This window comes from Leptopilina heterotoma, unplaced genomic scaffold (assembly GCF_015476425.1).
Source record: "Leptopilina heterotoma isolate Lh14 unplaced genomic scaffold, ASM1547642v1 Lhet_183, whole genome shotgun sequence".
NCBI lineage: Eukaryota > Metazoa > Arthropoda > Insecta > Hymenoptera > Figitidae > Leptopilina > Leptopilina heterotoma.
Genome location: NW_025110901.1, coordinates 1,446,286 through 1,469,061, shown reverse-complemented (window position 1 = coordinate 1,469,061; position 22,776 = coordinate 1,446,286). Strand labels below are relative to the sequence as shown.

Below are 22,776 nucleotides of genomic sequence, written 5' to 3'. Positions count from 1 at the left end.
TATTAAAAAATTTTATTTAAATGTATTATTTATATTTAAGTTAATTTTTAATTTTATTTATATTAATAGTTAAAATTAGGTTTAGTTATAATTTAATTTATGTTAATAAGTATAATTTCGGTTAAGTTTTAATTTAATTTGTGTTAATCTGTTTAATTTCGGTTTAGTTTTAATTTAATTTATAATTTAAGTTTATATTTAAGTTAATAATTTTGTTATTTTTTGAGAAAGGAGTTAAGAAAGAGATGCATTTTGTTCCAGTTGAAGCCAGTGATGCGCCTAAGAAGAAAGGATTCTTCAAGAATTTTTGGAAGAGGTCACGTCACTATTCTCTGGAAAACCAATAGCCCAGGTGCGCCAGAGTAACCAATCGTCAACGACAGCGTCAAGAAAATCATCAACGCCACATTCCCACCACAACACTTTCAAGTAACCCTTGCTGTTGCATTATTCACTAACACATGGACTTTAAACAAAAAGAGGGCAAAAATTAAAAACGGAAGTAAGTTCTCATTTTATTTCATTTGATTTATTCAAATTAACAACAAAAAAAAGGAAAAAAAAACATTTGCTACTCAAATAAGTCGATTTTTGAAAATTTCTACTTTTTGACTGTATTTATTATAATTATTATATAAGTAAATTAAAAATAAGAAAGTTAGGAATTTTCGAAATTATTTTTTTAGTAACTAAATTCGAATGCTAATTAAAATACAATAAAAAACATTTGCTACCTAGACAAGTCGATTTTTGAAAATTTCTACTTTTAGACTCTATTTATTTTAATTAATTAATTTATTTATAAATTAATTATTGTTTAAACAAATTAAAAAGAAGAAAGTTAGACATTTTCAAAATTATTTTTTTAGTAACTGAATTCGAGTGCTGATTATAATAATTTCTTTGACTAAATTCGATTTCAGTTACAATAAGTAAATGATCCACTAGTTTTAGCCGTTGAAATGAACGAAATATTTTTTATTAAAAATACTAGCAATAGTTACGAGCACAAAATGCAAAATATAATTATTTTCAAAAATTTTAATAAAATTTTTGGCAAGAATTCAATTGTTTTCATAAATATAAATATTTTTTTTGCAGGAAATCAATTATTTAAAAAAATTTTGATAAAATTCTTCTAAAGAATTATTCAATTATTTTCAAAAATATGATTAAAAATTCTTTGTAAGGATTCAATTATTATAAAAAATTTTGATTAATAATTCCATTACTTTTAATAACATTTCTCGAAAGAATCCAATTATTTTTATAAAGGATAAAATTCTTTGCAAGAATTTAATTACTTTTTTAAATTTTAATAAAAATCCTTAAAAGAATTAAAAATTTTTTAAATTTTATTAAAATTCTTCAAAAAGAATATATTTTTCGTTTGTAATTTTTTGCAAGAATTCAATTGTTTTCATAAGTAATAAAAATGTTGTCAGAAATTCAATTATTTTCATAAATAATAAAATTTTTTATAGAAATTGAATTATTTTCAGAAATAAAATTTTTCCTAGAAATTCAATAATTTTTATAAATAATAAAATTTTTCGCATGAATTCAATTATTTTTAGAAATTTAATAAAATTTTCCAAAAGAATTCAATTTTTTAAAATAAAATTTAATTTTGGAAATTATAATAAAATTTTCAAAAGAACTCAATTATTTTGAATAATTTTAATGAACTTTTGTCTAGAAATTCAATTATTTTCAAAACAGTTTTTATCGAATTCTCTGAAAGAATTCAATTATTTTTAATCTAATTTTAATTAAATTCTCGAAGAAATTGCATTAATTTAAAAAATTTTAATAAAAATTCTTTGAAACAATTCAATTATTTTACAAAACTTTCATTAAAATCTTTCGAAAGAATTTAATTATTTTCATAAATAGCAAAGTTCATTAAACAATTCAATTACTTTTAAAAACTATAATGAAACTTTAGACAAGGATTCAATAATTTTCATAAGTAATGGAATTCATTGCAGAAATTCAATTATTTTCAAAAATTGTAATTAATACTTGCAAAAAAATTCAATTACCTATTTTGACAAAATATTTTAAAAGAACTTAATTATTTTCTGTACAATTTTAATTGAATTCCGTAAAATAATGAAATTATTGTTAATTTAATTTTAATTGAAATTTTCGAAGGAATTGAATTACTTTTAACAATTTTAATAAATTTTTTTTAAACAATTCAATTATTTTCATAAATATGAAATTTTTCTTAAACGATTAGGAAAATATTTATTTTTGTAAAAATGTTAATTGAATTCTATGAAGAAATTAATATTTTTTTAATTTTATTAAAATTATTCGAAACAATTATTTTTTTTATCTTTAATTTTTTGCAAGATTTTCAATTATTTTCATAAGTAATAAAAATTTTGGTAGAAATTCAATTATTTTCAAAAATTTTAATAAATTTCTGTACATTAATTCAATTATTTTTATAAATAATACAATTTTTCACATGAATTTAATTATTTTGAAAAGTTGATAAAATTTCTCAAAAAAAATTCAATTTTAAATCAAATTTAATTAAATTCTTCGCCAGAATTCAATTATTTTCCAAATTTTTAATAAATTTCTGTAACACCAATTCAATTATTTTTATAAATAATAAAATTTGTTTCCTAGAAATACAATTATTTTCCTAAATAATACAATTTTTCACATGAATTCAATTATTTTGAAAAATTGATAAAATTTCTCAAAAAAAATTCAATTTTAAATCAAATTTAATTAAATTCATCGCCAGAATTCAATTGTTTTGAAAAATTTTTCGAAAAAATTCAATTATTTTTAAAAATGTTATTAAAATTCTTCGCAGAAATTCAATTCTTTTTGTAAAATATTAAAATTCTTTAGAGGAATTTAATTATTTTCAGAAATAATACAATTTTTCGCAGGAATTAATGAATTCAATTATTTTTAATAGGCAAGATTAATATTGAATTCCTCGAAGGAATTTAATTACGTATTCTTAAAAATTTTTGTCAAATTTTAAGCAAAAATTCAGTTTTTTTAAATTTTATTTTTTTTAAATTTTTTATTTTTTAATTTTAAATTATTTGAAATAAAATAATTTTCAAAGTTTTGTGTTTCTTGTGTTTTATGTTATTTAATCTTTAAAGCATTAATATTAGAATTTCATCGATGTACAAACTCAACACATTTTATAAAAACTAATTTTGTTGACAGTGATAAAAAATTATTGCAATAAAAATTTAATTTGAAGAAGTAAATAAATTTCGTTTATTTGAACTTTTAGAACTTTTGGATCATCTGAGTAAAAGTATTAACTTTAGTTTTAATTTTAAATTTAAACAATTTAAATTCTTAAATTTAAATTTTGTGTATTTAGTTCAGTACAATATAAAGTACTAATTTCATTAATTTTTTAATTATTTATTCACTTATTTTGATTCTTATTTCTATTATATTTATATTTTTATTCTTAGTTTGATATTTTTATTTTTATTACTTATTTTAATTGAACGAATTAAATAATAATTAAATAAATAATTATTCAATTATTTATTTAATCGAATTTTATTTTTCTGATATATAATTTTTCTATAATTAGAATTTTTCCTAATTCCAGGACAATCCATTTTGAAATTCCCGCAAGCCTCGAGCAACGTTTGCTTTTAAAAGTGGCTTTAATTGATATTCACAAGGTCAGAAAAAAAGAGACGAGAAAAAAAAGTGAGAACGATGACGAAGAGAAACTCGCTATCGTTCGAATATTCATCTCTGGTGCCCTTTTGATAACAGAAAGTGAAATAACAAAGAAAAAAAGGATATTAAAAAAAAAACGATAAAAAGTAAATTTGAAATGCATGATTGTCATAAAGACGAATGTGAGAGCGAAAGAGAAAGTCGATTCTTTTTTGACAAAAACCGTTTTAGAAGCACGGGGTAGTGAAGTGTTTTTTGCAATACAAGAGGTAAAAATAATATGTATAATAATGTTGTCGTGACGTTTGGTAGACTCTGGATTCTTCGAGTATGTGTTTTTAAACGTTTGCACAGACCATATGTAAAAGTACGCAATGTGATTCAAAAAAACGTTTTTCTTTCATTTTCGTTTCTTTTTAGCGAGTTCGAATTTAAAAACAAAAAAAAACAAAGCCTAGCTTAATAATAACGTCGATTAATTGCTGAATTTATTATTAAAAAAAACGGCCTAATATCGTCCGTTGCTTTTTTCTACAAAAAAATGAATTTTGATTTTTTTAATCAAGAAAATTTTTTTTTCCCAATCAATTTTTCACATCTCAGTATTTTCTGAGAATTTAATTTATTCTAGAAAAACCAAAAGTTGAAAATTCTCATAAAAAGGAGAATTAAAATTATTTATTTTCATTTCTTTTCTCTCTTTAAAAATAATATTTAAAAAAACAGACAAAAAAACTAATGCCTTCAAAAAAAAATCGAGATTTAAGCTGAAACTTTACCAAGTTTCGGGATATTTTTAAAGAAAAATATCGAAATTTCTTAACGAACATAAATTTTTTTTTCCCTTTTTCACACAAAGAGATGTTCTATCGACAAACATCGATAAATGACGTGATTGTTTTACTCGGCCCTACATAGCTGCGTGTAAGGCATCGGAGTTAAAATAAGTTTTACGAGTGAATAAAAAAAAGAACTCTTTAAAAAACTATTAATTTCGGAAATTTTCTCAAAATAAAATGTTTTTTCTCTCAAACATTGAAGAAAATTTCTGCAAAAGAAAATGAAAATTGCGATAATCGTCCTTATTATTAAGGTAAAAAAAAATTAATATCGCCGCAATTGTCGAATTATTCGTAACGAATAATAAGAAAAAAAAATGATTAACTATAAATATTATGAATAAAAAAAAAAGAGTATTCGAGTATAGCATTATACTTAAACGTGTAGACGATTTGTAACATGTGAAATATATGAAATTAAAAGAGATTGCAATCGTCTGAATGAGTGTGAATTTTTGTGTATGAGAGAAAGATAGAGAGAGAATGAAAAGTATGATAGAAGAGAAAAAATGTTATTAATGATTTTACGATTGCAAAAAGTTAACAGAATTATTTAACATGTTGTAATGTTACTAATAATGCGATTACAAGCTCGGTAACAAAATAACAATAATATTCTTAATAACATTAATAATGATAATATATGATTACTTGAGATTCTTGCTGATAATATAATGATTACGAAAAATGATAACGGTAATGCGATTATTATATTTAATATAATTTTTAAATTATAATAAATTAATCGTAGTCAAAACAGAATATTTGTACGTCTTTTATTATAAACCTTTCCTTTTTCCTTTCAGTAAATAAATTAATTAAATTTAGGCTTTATTTATAAATTAAGGCTTTATTTATAAATTAAGGCTTTATTTTTTAATAAGTTTTTAAAATTTATAAAATTTAACAATAATAAGTTAAATTTTAATAATAATTAAATAAATTATTTGTAAATCATTTTTTTTGTTATTAAACTTTTCATTAAAAAATAAAAAAATTATTAAATTTCAAATTGAAATTAAATGAAGCGCTACTTCTTCTTTTTGGAAATTACTCCAACCTCCTCATGTTCTCCTGGTGCAAACTTTCCAAAAAACGCTGTAATTTGATGTATTTCAGGTAAATTTTGTGCTGCAAAATAGTTTTTACTGCGCATGCGTCATCTATTTAAGAATACCCTCAACCTGATATCTTCTCCTGATACAATTTCGAGAAAAACATGTCATATTTCTTGTTTATTAATAAATAAGGCGTTCTTAAAAATATTTTTTAACAATAATGAAACAAAATTTCAACATTTCAAAAAAACAATACAATTAAAAATAAAAATTAATTAATAATTAAAAATTAGAATCTAGTTCCTCAAAAATCCGCTAATATAAGTCAAGTGGCGCCAAAAATTAGACCCATTTTTTGGCGCCACTTGTCTTATATTAGCGGATTTTTTAGGAACTAACCTAATAATTAAATAACTCATTACATTAATTAATATTCGATTTTTAGTTATTTTTAATGTTGCAGGTTTTAGTTTAACTAATAATATAAATAAATAAACGTATACATTAACAAAAAAATACAAAAAAATAAATAAAATTGTAATTATAAATTAGAATTAAGTTCCTCAAAAATCCGCTAATATGAGACAAGTGGCGCCAAAAAATAGGTTCAATTTTTGGCGCCACTTGTCTTATATTAGCGGATTTTTTTAGGAACTAACCTAATTATAAAATATTTCATTACATTGCTTAATATTCCATTTTTAATTATTTTTATAGTTGTAGGCTTTATTTTAAATAATAATATAAATAAATAAACGTATATATTAACAAAAAAATACAACAAAAAATAAATAAATTTATAATTAAAAATTAAAATTAAATAGAAGCGCCACTTCTTCTTCTTCTTCTTGGAAATTACTCTAAGCTCCTCATGTTCTCCTGGTACGAATTTTAAAAAAAAACGCTGTAATTTCATGTATTTCAGCACAATTTTGAGCTGCAAAATAGTCTCTATTGCGCATGCGTGATCGATTTAAAAATACCCTCAACCTCTTCTGTTCTCCTGATACAAATTTCTAGAAAAACATGTAAATTTTTGTTTTTAATTCACAATGTTTTTGGTTCGAATTTAAAAGTTGCGCATGCGCATTAAAAAATAATTATTATTTCACTAATAAAGCTTTATTTTTAAAATATTTTTTAATAATAAGTTAATTAATTATTAAATGAATTTTTTTACATTATTTCTTTGTAATTATTTTTATTAAAAACTTATTAAATTTCAAACTGAATTTAAATTTTAACGCCACTTTTTATTTTCGGAGTTTACTCCAACCTCCTCATGTTCTCCTGGTACGAACTTTTCAAAAACCGTAGTAAATTCATGTACTTCAGAGAAATTTTGAGCTCAGCAATGGTTTGTATTGCGCATGCGCCATCATCTTAAGAATACCCATAACCTCTTCTGCTCTCCTAATACAATTTCGAGAAAAACATGTCAAATTTCTTGTTTATTTAATAAAATTCATAATTCTTGGGCTAAAATTTTGAAAGTCGCGCATGCGCATTAAAAAATGCTTGTTAATTAATAAAAAAGAATTATTTAAAAATATTTTTTAATAATAATATTAAATTACTAAAATATTCGTTTTTAATTATTTTTACTGATGGAGGCTTTATTTTAAAGAATAATATAAATAAATAAACGTATATATTAATAAAAAAGATAAATAAATTAAAAATTAGAATCTAGTTCCTCAAAAATCCGCTAATAGGAGACAAGTGGCGCCAAAAAATGGGTTCAATTTTTGGCGCTACTTGTCTTATATTAGCGGATTTTTTGGGAACTAACCTAATAATTAAACAATTTATTAAATTTCTTAATACTCCATTTTTTAATTATTTTTACTGTTGTACTTTTTATTTAAATGAATATTATAAATAAATAATCGTATATTTTAACAAAAAAATAGAAAAAAGATAAATAAATTAATAATTAAAAAATAGAGGTTAGTTCCTAAAAAATCCGCTAATATAAGATAAGTGGCGCCAAAAATCAGACCAATTTTTTGGCGCCACTTGTCTTATATTAGCGGATTTTTTTGGAACTCACCCCATTAATTAAGTAGTTTATTAAATTACTTAAATATTCGTTTTTTAATTATTTTTACTGTATTAGGTTTTATTTTAACTAATAATATAAATAAATAAACGTTTATTCTAACAAAATAATACAAAAAAGATAAATAAATTAATAACTAAAAACTGGAGTTTAGTTCCTGAAAAATCCACTAATATGACACAAGTGGCGCCAAAAATTAGACACATTTTTTGGCGCCACTTGTCTCAAATTTACGGATTTTTCAGGAACTAACCAATAATTAAATAATTCATTAAATTACTAAATTTAAAAACCTAATTAATTTCAAATTGAAGTTAAATAAAAGCGGCACTTCTTATTTTTAGAAATTACTCCAATCTCTTCATGTTCTCCTAGTACGAACTTTTAAAAAAACGCAGTAATGTGATCTAAAACCTAAAAAAAAGCTTCTAGAAAAATAATAATCAGGAGAACATGAGATTGTTTAGATTTTTTTTACCTAGATGGCACATGTCTGAAATTAAATTTTTCAGCGCGAAATTTGAAATCAAGATATTAAAAATCAGTATTTTTTTTTATTAAAAGATTTTAAAAGATTTATCAGGAGAACGTTAGGATATTTTTTATTTTAAAGTTGATGGCGCCTTCGCTAATTTGAGATTTTCTGGCAATTGTAACTCCATAGCCTTTAAAATGATGTTTTTAAGAACAAAATAGCCCGAAGAGGTCACTTATATGCTATTTTTAACTGATCATGCGCAATTCCGTTTTTCTTGCACAAAATCTTTTATTAAATCTTTGAAATACTTTTAAATATCAAATAAAAATTTTTCGTTTCTTTTTTCACGTATAAAACTAATATTCAGTAAGAAAATAATAATTTGTATATTAATAGAAAAAGGTTTTGTTTTGTATAACTGTACCTATTGTACACATTATATCATAGAAAAAAAAATAAAATAGTAGGCACTTAAAATTAAATTCTCTATTAGTACTAAAATGAAGAAGAAATTATAAAATTCAAAAATTAAAGATAAATTTTTTTTTTCTTATTTATTAGATGAAAATTTCTTATTTTAAAAAATTATTTTTTGCCTAACTCGTCTACTTTTTTTTAGGTCAAAGTAAACACGCGTTGTACACCACTTTATACAAATTTATTACTCTCTTAACACAATCTTACTTTCGACGTATGCAAAAAAATGTTTCGGAGAAAGTTTCATTTTACAAAGCTACACTTAAACGTCGGAGTTCTTTTTTTCCGCTCTTCGCCCTTATTTTCTCTCTCTCTCACTTCATTCTTTCTTTCTCTCTTTCTTTCTTTCTCTCGTCCCGTTCTTAAAAAATAAATACACCCCGACCGATCGTCGAATAAAGGGGGAATTAATCGATCTTCACAAAATACGTCTTAAAAATTCAAACATCAAAAAAACACAAACAGATCTAAATTCTTTATTTACTAATATTTCTCAATTTTTTCTTTTATCCGATGAAATTCTATTTTTTTCAAAATCAGATCACTTCTTTCATTGTACTTAAAAATTACAGTTTAAAACAAAAAAAAATTTCTTAAAAGGTAAAATCACTAAAAACGGAAATTATTTTTTTTAGAAGGAAAAAAATTAAAAGAGAAGAAATCGATTTTTCTGAAAGATTCGAGATTTCTCCCTCAATATTTCGACGTTGGGTCGCGCGCAGTTCATACGAACGACACAGACACATCCGTTTTTTTTATTCATGGGGGGGAATAATTTGTAAAAAAAAAAAGACAAAAGAAAGACAACGACTGAAATGTCTAGTTGCGTCATTTTTTTTTTTAATTTTCTCTGATAAAAATTACACATTATAATATTTTTTTTTAAGGGAAGGGGGCCGTCGCCGCTCTTTGCTTTCTGCATCACACGAATCGACAAGCAACCAGAGTAATAGTTAATAGTAGCAAATAGCAGTAATAGTAGTAGTTTAATAGTCACAGAGTAGCATCCGAGTGACAACGAATCAATTATTGTTGGGGAAAAAATTTGTCCCAGTCACAGATTCACGCGAGGGGGAATAAAAACAGTTCTTTTCATCACCGGTATCACAATTTTCATTTTTTTTTTATTTCTTTTCATTTACTTTTGGAAAAAACTCTTTTTAGGCTTTTTTCATTATGGCACACTTTGAAACTTCTCGATTTAGAAAAATTATTTTCGGCGCAATAAATTGAAAATGTTTAATTATTAAATTTAATTTTTTATTTTTTTTATTTTTTATTTATTCATTTACGGGCATTAATTTTTATTATTAATTCGTCTCATGAAAATAAAAATTTATTCGGCGCATTAAATTAAAAATATGTTTAAATTATTCTTTAATTCACCTCATGAAAATTTTTATTCATGAAAATAAAAATTTTTTCGGCGCAATAAATTTAAAATATTCCAATTATCATTTAATTCGCCTCATGAAAACTTTTATTCATGAAAATAAAAATTTTCTCGGCGCATTAAATTAAAAATGTTCCAATTATCATTTAATTCGCCTCATGAAAATAAAAGTTTTCGGCGCATAAAATTAAAAATAATTCGCCTCATGAAACTAAAAATATTCAATTATTAGTAAATTTGTCCCTGGAAAAGAAATTATTACTAGTTCGCCCCATTAAAAAAATTTAAAAATTGTAAAAACCCTTTCGAGTAAAAATTGGATTTTAAAATTCCAAATTAAAGATCGAACTATTTTTTTTATTTCTTATTAAATTTCTCAAAAGTGAATTTAAAAATTAAAAAATTTTCAATTTTCTGCTACCAATAAAAAATAAGTAAAACGAATCGATTTGAAAAAAATTTTCCAAAAAAGTTCGTTTTACTAATTTGAATTTTAATTTGAATTGCAACAATTGAATTATATTTGAGTAGATAATTATACAAAAAATTCGAACTGTTTTTTTTTAAATTCTGTCTATCTATTTTTATTCTTAATATTTCTTTTAATAAATTTAAATTAAAATTTTTAATAAATTTCCCAAAAGTGAATTTAAAAATAATTTTAATTCTGTTTATCTATTTTTATTCTTATCTCTTTCTTTTAATTCTTATTTTCAAGATTAAAAATTTTTTAATTTTCCAAAAGTGAATATAAAAATAAATTTTAAATACACTTTTGGGAAATTTAATGAGAATTAAAAGAAATAATAAGTAAATCGAATCAATTTGCAAAAAATTTCCCAAAAAAGTTTGTTTTACTTATTTTAATTCGAATTTGCAATAATTGAATTATGAATTTGCAAAAAATTGCCAGTAAAGTAAAAAAATAGTTAGAAAATAAAAAAAAACACTAAGAAACTTTTCTTTTCGACGATTTACACTCGAGTGCCTCGTAAGAAGAGATTTTCCCTCGGTGTACCATTTGACATTTAACATCGCGGTTTTTTGCTATTCCCCTCTCGCAATAATTGTGTTTTTTCGAGTGTATGTGAGTGTAATTTTTGTATGTTGTGTATTTCTTTAAAGTGTAGGTGTGTGATTCGTGTCGCGACACTCGCTCTTTCATCCTCAGCTACCACGCCCAACTCTTCGATAAAAATCTCAGCAATATGACACGTCGTTCGTCATTCCTTCAAATTATCTCTCTCTCTCTCTCTCTCTTACTCTCTTTTTCTCTCTTTCATTTCTTCTTAGTCATCAAATTTCTTTTCCTTTTTTTCATTAATTTTATTTATTTATTTTTTTTTGCGAATTTTCCACTGGTTTTTTTTTCTTACACATAGCAATTAATAGACAAGTAAATAGCTAAAAAAAAAAGGGGGGGCCGCGCTGATGATTGGCGAGAGAAACACACGTAGCCAGTTAATTTCTTTTTGTGTTACTCGCGCCGCCGCATATTCGCCCTGTACTTTGTTTTATTATTTTTTTCAACTTTTCATCAAGAGCTTTTTTTCGTCTCAAGAAAACTTTCTCTCATCTTGCAACAGTCATACACACAAAAAAAAAGACTTTTTTTTTCTCCCTCTCTCATTCGCGCTCACTTTCTCTCCGAGGCTCCATTATTTTTTCATTTAGAAAAATCCTCCTCAATTCCATTTTTTGTTTTCACCTCCCCTCCCATTTTTTAATCTCTTTTATTTATCACTCCCTCTTTACCTCTTCTTCTTCTTCTTTTAAAAATCTTTCTCTCTATTCTTTCTTGCTATCTTTCTTTCTTTCTGACTCTCGCATACTTTTTCATTTTATCGCAGCTACAAAAAACTGTAACCTAATACAATAGTTTAATATTAATTATCAATAATTATTATTGTTACTTAACTTAATTACGTGTGTGTGTGTGTGTTTGTTTTTTTATCATTTCCTCGAAGCGCCGCGTAAGCGATCAAAAATACAAAATTTTGGTTCAAGTCGCACCGTTGCGCTCGATGAATTATTTATTATTTTTTGATGAACTCGACAACACGCGATTAACAAATCGACCCCACACGATGAAGTTTTTTTTTAAATTCTTGAAGGAGAGAAAGAGAGGGGTGAGGGAATGAAAGATAACAATTTTTTAATGGAAAGATTATTTAATTGGAGAGGTTTCAAGAAAAAGAAAAAGAAAGTGAAAAAATAGGAGCGAATTGCGTGTGAGATGTGTGTTTCTTTCGTTTTCGCGGATATTTCATGTCGACTTGAAGAAGAGAGAACGATGACTGGCTTACGTTGCTGCCGTTGTTGTTGTTGCTGCTGTTTTTCTTATGATGATGATGATGCTGATGACGATAATGATTTTTGATGCTTTTTCATCATTTTTTTTTTTGTTTCTTTTTCAAAGTGACAGACTTGCGGCAGGTTCGGCGCGTCTCGTGCGGCACGGTGCGATCATTTCATTCGCTGTCATTAAAAAAATCATCGTCCGTATCGTTATTATTAATATTAGATATTTGTGTTGAATTCCAGTGGTCACTGTAACAAAAAAACAGAAAAGGGAATTTAGAAAATTTGTTTTTTTTCGATTCTTTGGCGAATAAAATTTACAATAATATCCCTAAAATTCTAAACATTTAATTGAACGAAATTTATTTTTTCTTAAACATGAATTTTTATCTAATTTTGCGTTCACTATTTAAAAAACTAATTATAAAGTTTCTAAATGTAAAATTTAATTTCCTATAATCGTAATTTTCATTTTTCTAACAAAAATTTTTCTTTTTCTTTTTTTTTTCTTTTACAGAAAAACGAAATTCTCTTTTGATTGAATATTTTTTTAAAAATTCACTAAATGAAACTGGAAATAATGCAAATTAATCAATTTTACTTAGGAATTACAAATTCTTTCAATTTACAAAATAATTTTTTTAATAAAATACAAATTAAACAAAGTAAGAAAAATATCGTCGTTCGTTTGAACGAATTTTACATTTTTCGAATATTTTTTTTTGAATGATTGTTTTATTATTCTAATTATAATAATTAATTTTTTGATACGATAAATTAAAATTTGAAGAAAAAATAAATAAATTTCGTCCATTTAAATGCTGAGAGAACTTTAGAGACTTTTAAATAAAAATTATTCCAATAACAGTAATTAACGAAGAAATAATTTTAATAAACTAAAAATTCTGATTAAATTTTGTAATAAAAAATTTTATGACAATTGATATTTTTAATAACATTTAAACACTAGGAAAAAAATTATCTTGATTTATTTTACTCTCAAATATTTGTTAAATAATTCTTAGTCACAGTTTTTACTACTAATAACTATTATTGTTTTCCTTTAATGATTGTCATAAAATTATTTATTCTTCTTTGAATTCTTGTAATTAGTAATTAGTAATTTGTAAAAAAAAGGCTGGGCAAACAATTAAATATTATTATTGTATAATGTTTCCCATGAAGATAAGAATTGATTCAAAAAATTTAAGGCAAAGGTGATTCGAAATATTTTCTTCATTAATTTTACATTTTTAAACAATAATTTTGTTTTTGACAAATATTCAAAATTTCTAAAATTTATAAGAAAATTTCAAAAAATTATAAAAGGGCAGAAAATATTTTTTAAGTTTCAAAATTTTACATCACATGACATTTTTACTCCGTTTTCTCATTTTTTCTGTACTTTTAGGATATTTTTAATAAATAAACTTAAAATTTATAAATATTAAATAAACTTAATTTTTACTGAATTTTATGGAAAAAAAAAATAAAATAAAATTTTTAAATTCAATATACAAAAATTCCAATTCGAAAAAATTAAAATTAAAATTTTCATAATAATTTTTTGTAAAATAAATAATTGTAAAAAATATACAATTAAATTACAAATATTTTTTTCCTAAAAGTCTAAATTCCCGTTTATTTGAACGTTCCAAAATTTACCAACATAACTAAATTACTTTCTTTTCAATTCAAATACAAAAGAGCAAGAAATTATTCGAAAAAAGTAGACATTTTTATTTTATTTCTAGAAACAAAAATGTTTCTTTGAATTTGACAAAAATCGAGTTTTCAGTAAAAAAAAAAAAAAGAGAGAGAGGAAAAAAAGGAAGTTTCAGTCAAAGGCCATCGATTGTCACTGTATTGGATTATTCTCGAATTTGCTTTAGTGTTTTGCTTTAGTGACTCAATTCGTCTACAACTACTCCCGCCGAGCGTGACAAGAGGTAAACCCCATAGCACGAAAGGACAAATCGCCTATGCAGTTACGGATGTAAAGGCTTATTTCACGCTCGTTGAACGTTGATGCAATAACCAATGAAGAGCGCGTGCAACAGGCATCGAACTTCACGATACCAATCAAACATCTCTCTTTGATAATTAGACCGCGATAAAGCATCTTGAAAGTGAGACGTACGCCGTGTAATCTCTTTCTTATATATATTTCTTTTCTCTTTTTTTTCTTCTTTTTTCTTTTTTTTTCTCTGCCACTCCATAAACGAAACTGCTTTAATTTGTTAACTCAAATTTCTTTGCAATACACGAACTTTTTTGAAATAATAAAAAAATTAACGAACAAAATTATCAAAATTAAAAAAAATACTCTAATTAAAATTATGTACAAATTTAATCATCTTAACATTCAAAAAATAGTTTAAACAATAACAGGGTTGCCACAAAAATTAAAATTTGATTTTAAATTGTTTTTAAAATAATTTTTTAAAAGGAATTGAATTGTTCTTAAAATAAAATCGGTCAGAAAACATTTTGACCCATTTTGAATTTTGAATTTTTCTGAAAAGTAAAAATTGGTTTAGAATCCATAAAAAAAATTTCCGAAGGAAAAATTTAACTTTTACTATTTTCAAAACATTTTTTTTTTCTTTAAAATTTTATTTTCTGACTGAAAATGCTAAAAAATACAATTTTTATTTAATTTTATTATTTGAAAATTCATTTGTTTATTTTTCCAACTAATTTCAAATCATAATTTTTATACGTAAAAAACAGAAATATAAAAAATATTATGATCTGAAATTAGTTAGTAAAAATAGACAATATAAAACAAAATCATTATTTTATATTATAAAAATATTGTTAAACTCTAATTTCTTCAAAATTATTTTCATCAATTCAATTGAATTCAATTATTATTTTTTAGAATTTTTAACTGAAATTTTTCTTATATCCATTATTTTTAATAATTTTTGAAAAAGTTTTTTTTAATAATTTTCAAATCCATCTGTTCACAATTCAATTTTACGAAATTTCTATTATTTCAAAATTCTTCAATATTAAATTTATATTAGAAAATAGAAACTTAAAATAATTTCAAAAAAAAAAAAATTCAATTTAACTTTTTTAAAAAAATTAATTCTATAGAATTGTCAGTTAAAAGTACGAAAAATTCATATTTTTAAAGATTTGGATAATACAAAAATTAATAATTAATTCTAATAATTGAATGTTTCTTAAAATTTAATTTTTACGAAGAATTTTATTAATAACTTTTGAAAATATTTAATTTCTTTTAAGGAATTTAATTAAAATTTCACTGAAATTTATTATATTAAAGAATTTTATAACAATTTTTAAAAATAATTTAAAACTGTTTGAAGAATTTAATTAAAAATTTAAAAAATAATTGAATTCTTGAGAAGAATTTAAATAATCTCACAAATAAATAAATCTCTTGATAAGCTCATGGATTTTTATTCAATTTTGTTTAAATAATTGAAATATTGACAAGAATTTTATTAAAATTATTGACAAAAATTTAATTCTTGAGAAGAATTTTGCTATCTATTTATAAAAATATTTAATTCTTAATTGTTTCATTTATCACTCTTCCGATAATCGAATAAAAAAGGATTTACAATATTGCAATGAATTTTATTATTTTATTGAATAATTGAATGTTTCTTAAAATTCAATTCTTTCGTCAAGTTTTAATAAAATTTTTAAGAATAATTGAATTTTTGGCGAAAAATTTTGCTATTTATAAAGATAATTAAATTTTTGACGAGATATTAATAATATTTAAAAAAAAATTTTTTTTTTAATTCCTAAAAATAATTGAATTTTTGTAAAAGAATTTTGTTATTTATCAAGATAATTGCGTTAAAACTTTTGAAATAATTAAATAATATTAATATTTTCATAAATTACTTTTTGCAATAAAAATTAAATTAAATTTCACATTTTGAAACTTTATAATTAATTTTTTTTGACAATGACGCAAAATTATTATAAATAATAATAAATAAATACTTTTCTTCAAAAAGTTCATTTTACTTTATGACCAAAGACTACTTTTTTCAATAATTCAAATTAACAACAAAAATATTTTCATTTTCAGTAACAAAATTTTTAAACTCTCTATAAATCAATTTCTAAATTCCTTTTAACAAAAACTTTTTCAATTAGAATATTTAATTCTCAAAAAAAAGAAATAAAGCAGGAAAAAAAGGGAAAACGTATTTAAAAAATTCCAGTGTCAAAAATTCAGCTCAAAAAAAAATGAAAATAAGAAATAAATCCCCCACCTAAAATATAAAATGTGTGAAAAAATATTTTTGGAAAACTGTATAAAAATATTTTATTTTTAATAATATTTTTTCAAATCATTTGTAAAAATGAATAAAAAAAAATGAAAAAACGAAAAATTTCTGTAATTTTCTTTATTTTTAATAATATTTTTTTCAAATAAATTGCAAAATAATGAATAAGAAATGAAAAAACAAAAAATTTCTGTAAAATTCGAATCGATAAATGTCGTGTGTTATATTTCAACTTTGGGAGATATTTTGAGTGCTTCCTCTCTTTTTTCACTCTCACTATTTATCGCAGGAAGCTTCTTTATAACTATGTAACATGTAGCAGTCAGTCATCTGTGGGGGGAGGCAGTAAAGTTAAAAAAGTTGAAAGAGAGGAAGAAAGAAAGGAAAAAAACAACTTGTTAATATACTTCGTTGCCATGACTCACAACGCCATAACGCAGATATGTAATTTTATTTCTCACTGAAATTACTTTCAGAAAATTATGAGCTCTACTCTCAAACTGTTTGGTCATCTGCGTAACGCACTTTTCAAAGCCATGAATTAATCTCCATAAGTGTCAATAATTTTTCCTCTTTTTATTTTTTCACGTAATTCGAAAATATTCCATTTCATTTCTAACCGATTAAAAGAAATACAACTTTTTTTCTCCATACTAATAAATAATAATTAATAATAAATAATAATTAATTAATTTACAGAATTTTATATTTTTTCTCGAATATTTTGATTTACACACTGTCATCATTTTAATTGTATTAAATTTCAATAATTAAAAATTTTTACACAATAATTTATTTATCACAAATCGAAATTTTTCCTCACACATTTTAAATGTATTGAATTTTATAAACTGGAATTTTTCAATTTTTAATTTTATAAACTGGAATTTTTCAATTATTAATAAATAATTTATTTATCTAAAATATAAATTTCTAAAAACAAATTCCCCTAAAATATTAATTCACACATTTCAAATTTATTTAATTAAATTTCATCAACTGCAATTTTTCCTTCTTTTTCTCATTGAAAAAAATGTAATTTTCAATTTCTGTGCTTTTCAATAAAGATTCTTTCGTTTTCTCTATTTTTTGTGTTTCAACTTTTAAACTTTAATTTAATTTTAAAATAATTCAATATTTTTCTAGTTGCTTTCCTTGGGAAAATAAAAAATTTTCAAAATAAACAAAGTTTCTACAAAAATCTGGATTAAATCTGCAATAATTGAAATTCTATGAAATTACAGAGAAAGAATTTTAATTCTAAAATTTGGATTATATTAAAAAACTTTACTCTTAACTAAATATTAAATTTAAATTATTTTTCAATTCAGTGATAATTTTGGAAAATATTTCAACGAAAAAAGAAACTTTTCTTCATTTAAAAGTTAAATATTTTAGTTAAATAACTTTTGTAAAAAATTTTTACTTGAAAGATTTTTTTTTTACTAATTTGTCAAATCAAGTTGTTTTTTGAAAAGAACAATTTATAAATAGAAATCTTTTTATTTTCCGTATAAAAAAAATTTATCCTTCAATAGTTGATTATAAAAACGTTATGAACTTCATCGACGTTTTTTTACACGATTTCCAAATTCTGTAGAATCCTTGAAATTTTTATTTCTCTCGATTTTATATTGTCTCGAATTAGATTTTATGTTTTTTCATTGATTTTTGTAGAATCCTTGAAAATTTTATTATTTTGCCCAGATTAACAGCTAAATTTTGTCTCTCGGTGATAAATATTTCCTTAAAAAACCATTTCCTGGAAAGATAAGTTTTGTAAAAAAAAATTTCTCCTGTGTGAAAAATAAACGACTCGATTATTAAAAAGAAAAAAAGTCCTTAGAAAAAAGTTTTTTTTTTCCTTTAGAAAAAATAAGAAAACATTCTTAGCAGGCCTCGGATTGATTTTAATTTTTAAAGCACAAAAAATTGCCTTTATCGATTAAAAATACAAACAAAATAGAAAAAGTCGTTTATTTAATTCAGTGTTGTCACAAAAAGTTTATTTTGTATTTCCTTGACCTCTCACTGATTTTTTAATTAAATTATTCAAAACTTGAATTATTTTCTTAAATAAATATTTAAATACTTCTTTTTCCACGAAGAATAATATTTAAAAAATTTCAATTTGAAACCTAAAATTTAATAATTTTTAAAAATTACAACTCTTCCAAAATTCAATTATTTTCTACAATTTTTAACTAAAACTTCATCTCTAAATCAATTATTTTTAATAATTTTCCTAAAATTCTTCGAGAATTCAATTAATTAAAAATAAATGATTCAATTTTTTATAATAATTGTAACGTAATTTTTCGAGAATAATAATTTAATTTTTAAAAAGAATTTTTATACAATTTAAAAAAGCTAATTAATTTTTTGAACTTTAATTAAAAATTTTGAACATGATTGTATTTTCCAGTGTTAAAAATAAATCTAAAAAATTTTAATGTTTGTATTACTATTTGGACTTATGTTATTGAATTTTCTGAAATATGTAATTGAAAATTGAAATTTAAAAAAATTAGAATAAAAAATTCTAAGAATTATTTTTTCTCAAAAATATTTTAATATTATTTTTCACTAATTTTTATTTTTAAATTAACACTTTGAAGATTTTCCATTGAAATTTTTGAGAATTCAATTATTTTCAAAATTTGCATTTAAAATTCTTCAATAGGTGAACGAATAATCAAATTTTTGAAAAATTTTCAATATAAATATGAACTAATTTTAATTTACTTTGTTCAAAGATAATTGAATCTTAAAAAATTATCATAAAACTATAATTGTTTTATGATAATTTTTTATAGTTTTTATATTTTTTATTTTGAAAATATTGTAATATGTAATTTTTCGAAAAATAATTGAATTTTTGTATAATTTAAAAGAAACTAATTAATTTTTTGATAAATTTTAATTCATTTTAATTTAATTGATTTAATTGAAAATTTGTTTTTCGAAAATTTTAATAAAATACTTAAAAAAAAATCATTTATTTTCAATTGAATTTTCAATCGGGTAAATAAAAAGGGTTGTTGGAGTTTTGATTGTCACTAAAGTCAGACTAGATTCATCCAGTTATAATTTATTTAATATTATCTCTCTTTGCTCCTAATTTTAATGCTGTTGCTATTAAGCTAAAAAATTGATGGTTCAATTTTCCTCATTATTTGCATTTATATTCCCCCTGATTCGTCTTTTAAAGAACTAGAAGATTTTTTTGACTCCGTGTCTTTATATTCCATTAAATTATTTTTAATATAATTTTTTGTGAGAAATTCAATGATCAAAAAATAAAAGTTGAGGAAAAATATTTTGACCCTTTTTGAATTTTTGTTTTTCTCAAAAATTAGTAGATTTTGAAATCCATGTGTAATTTTGTAAAAAATATTTTTTTGAATCCACAAACAAATTGATTTTTATAATTTTTGAAAAGAATATCTATTTCTAGACTAAAAATGGTAAAAAGTACAATTGTTAATCAATTTATTTGTCTATTTTTCCAACTAATTTCAGATTACAATTTTTTTATATTTATTTTTTACATATAAAAATTATGATCGGAAATTAGTTAGAAAAATAAACAAATAAATTTTCAAATAATAAAATTGAATAAAAATTGTATTTTTTAGTATTTTCAGTCAAAGAATAAAATTAAAAGAAAATATTTCAAAAATAGTAAAAGTCAATTTTTTCTTTCGGAAATTTTGTTATGGATTCAAAAACATATTTTATATAAAATTACGTATGGATCTCAAAATCTACCATTTTTTACTTTTCAGAAAAAATAGAAATTCGAAAAAGATCAAAATATTTTCTGATCGATTTTATTTTATAAACAAAATTGAATTCATCTCAAAAAATAATTATTATAAAAACAATTTTATGGAATTTTAAAATTATTTTCTCGATCCGACAAAAGTTAAAAGTCCAATGTCGTAATTTCGTATTTAAAAAAAAATGTCAAATTAAATTTTAAATTCCTTTTAGTAGAAGAGTAAGAAATTTAATTTTCTACATTTTGAACAATTTAAAGTATAATTTTTTTGCCAATAATAAATGATTTAAGTAATATAACCTAAACAAATGTTTTTTATTGACGGAAAATTGTAATTTTTATTCAAATGCAACCTTCAATTGTTTTAAATGTTCAAAATTAAATTTTCCCCTTTCCACAAAAATGAATTAGAAATTTAATTTGTCTTTTTCTTTTACAATTATGAAATTATGACTTTGGACTAACTTTTGTTTTTGACTGTCTGTCAGATTCTTCCTTAATTAGAAAAATTATTGAAAAATAATTTTGTTGCAATATTTGAAAGAAAAGTTGCAATTTTTGAAAATGAGTGGAAAAAAGTCGCATTTTTTGAAAATAGTCGAAAGTCATAATATCCGAGGCCTGCCTTCGTCCTTTCAAAAAAATTCCTCCGAAATATTGTGAAGTTTGATAAAAAGAGACTTTAAAAAGTCGACGATATGCTATCGATTGTGTACGGGACTTTAATGGAAGTAAAGGTGAGTAATGCAAAAAGGGAGTTAACGGGTTGTTTGTCCCTTGTGCACATAATAGCGATGACCTAAAACGATAAGTAAAATGTAGAAAAAAAAAGATAGAAAAAAAGAAAAAGAGAATCCATCATTTGATGAGTACTGACCTAATAGCCACAGGACAGAAGGTAGTCGCCCAATTTTTCGACGACGGAGGCAGCTTGCTGTGGTTGAATGGGGTCCTCGTAAAGGGATACAACTACCGCTTGGGTCGTCTTCATACAATGAACACCAACTTTGCCCAATTTTGCCCTAATCACCCGTTCTGTTCCTGACAGGTAAATATACCTATTGCCGGCTAATGTAACACCCGACGACGTTAAAGTGTCCTTATTATCGAAACCTTGGACGAGCTTCGCTAGTTCTTCTTTACTAACCTGAAACAAAACAACAAACATTTCTCAATTAGTATTTTTATCTTTTCTATTTTTTCATTATTTATTTATTTATTTATTTATTTATTTATCTCAATCAATATTTATATCAATTTCAATTATTAAAAAACTAGTGAATATTTAGACGCAGTATTCAATTTATTATCAATATGCAAAATTACTAAATATTTTACATTTTAATATCAACAATCAATTTTTCAATAATTACAAATTCAATTATTTCCAATACAATTCTAGTTAAATTTTGGAGAAAAAATGCAATTACTTAAAATGAATTTTAATTAAATATTTCACGAAATAATTCAATTATTATTATCAAAAATTTTAATAAACATTTTCAAAACATTTCAATTATTTTCAATTTAATTAATTTCATAAACAATAAAATTCAATTATTTTCAATCCAATAAAATTTTCAACAAATTTCTCGAAAGAATTTAATTTAAGTTTAAAAATAAAACGTTGAAATAAAATTCTTCACAGATAATTTCAATTATTTTCAATTTTATCAATTTTATAAATAATAATATACAATTATTTTCAATCCTATGCAATTTTAAAGCAATTTCTCAAAAGAATTTAATTATTTTTAAACATGTGATTTAAATAAAATTCTTCACAGAATTTCAATTATTTTTTAAAATTAGTTACGAAAAAATTTATTTTTTTTAAAAATTCAATTATTTTCAACAAAATACAATTTTTAAAATATTTCTTGAAAGAATTCAATTCTTTATAAATATTGAAATAAAATTCTTCCCAGAATTTCAATTATTTTTGAAAAACTCGATAAATTTTATTTTCTGAAAGAATTTAATTATTTCATAAATAAAAAATTCAATTATTTTCAATAAAATAGGGGAACATAGTCTAGGTCGGCCACCTTTTTGACTTTTGTTTATAACTTTTTTTTAAAAATGAATTTGGACAATTGAAGTATATGGTTGGAAAGTCCTGTTTAATAGGAACATTTTTTCTGTACAAAGTAAATTGACAGGTTTAAAAATGAAAAAGTTATAAAGATTTAAAAAAAAAAAAATTTGTAGTCCAGGTTGGCCATTACAGTCAAGGTCGGCCATTTTTAAAATTCAAAGGGCATTAATCGTTAAAAAATAAAATAACATGTTTGGAGTTACGGAAAATTGATTCTTTATTGTTTACAGTTTGTAACTTAATGAAATAACAAAATAATAACAATAAACAATATAAAAAAATAAATATAAATAAAAAAAAGTTTTGCACTAAA

The 22,776-nt window shown here is 22.5% G+C and overlaps 2 protein-coding genes across 4 annotated transcripts in view; one reads left to right on the top strand and one right to left on the bottom strand.

The window, feature by feature from the left end:
* Positions 1-5,293, top strand: part of LOC122500363 — a 524,819-nt gene extending 519,526 nt beyond the window's left edge. For all 3 annotated transcript variants that reach the window (XM_043609264.1, XM_043609265.1, XM_043609263.1), the window contains 2 exons: positions 262-502; positions 3,614-5,293. In XM_043609264.1, the coding sequence (XP_043465199.1) occupies positions 262-347 (86 nt within the window). In that variant the 3' untranslated portion in view covers positions 348-502; positions 3,614-5,293. The remainder of the gene's footprint in view (positions 1-261; positions 503-3,613) is intronic.
* Positions 5,294-11,833: 6,540 nt separating this feature from the next.
* The window catches only part of LOC122500330 (profilin), a 29,632-nt gene continuing 18,689 nt past the window's right edge, over positions 11,834-22,776 (bottom strand). The window contains exons 2-3 of the mRNA XM_043609215.1: positions 21,243-21,512; positions 11,834-12,547 (exon numbers count right to left, since the gene is read on the bottom strand). Coding sequence (XP_043465150.1) covers positions 21,243-21,512 — 270 coding nt within the window. The 3' untranslated portion in view covers positions 11,834-12,547. The remainder of the gene's footprint in view (positions 12,548-21,242; positions 21,513-22,776) is intronic.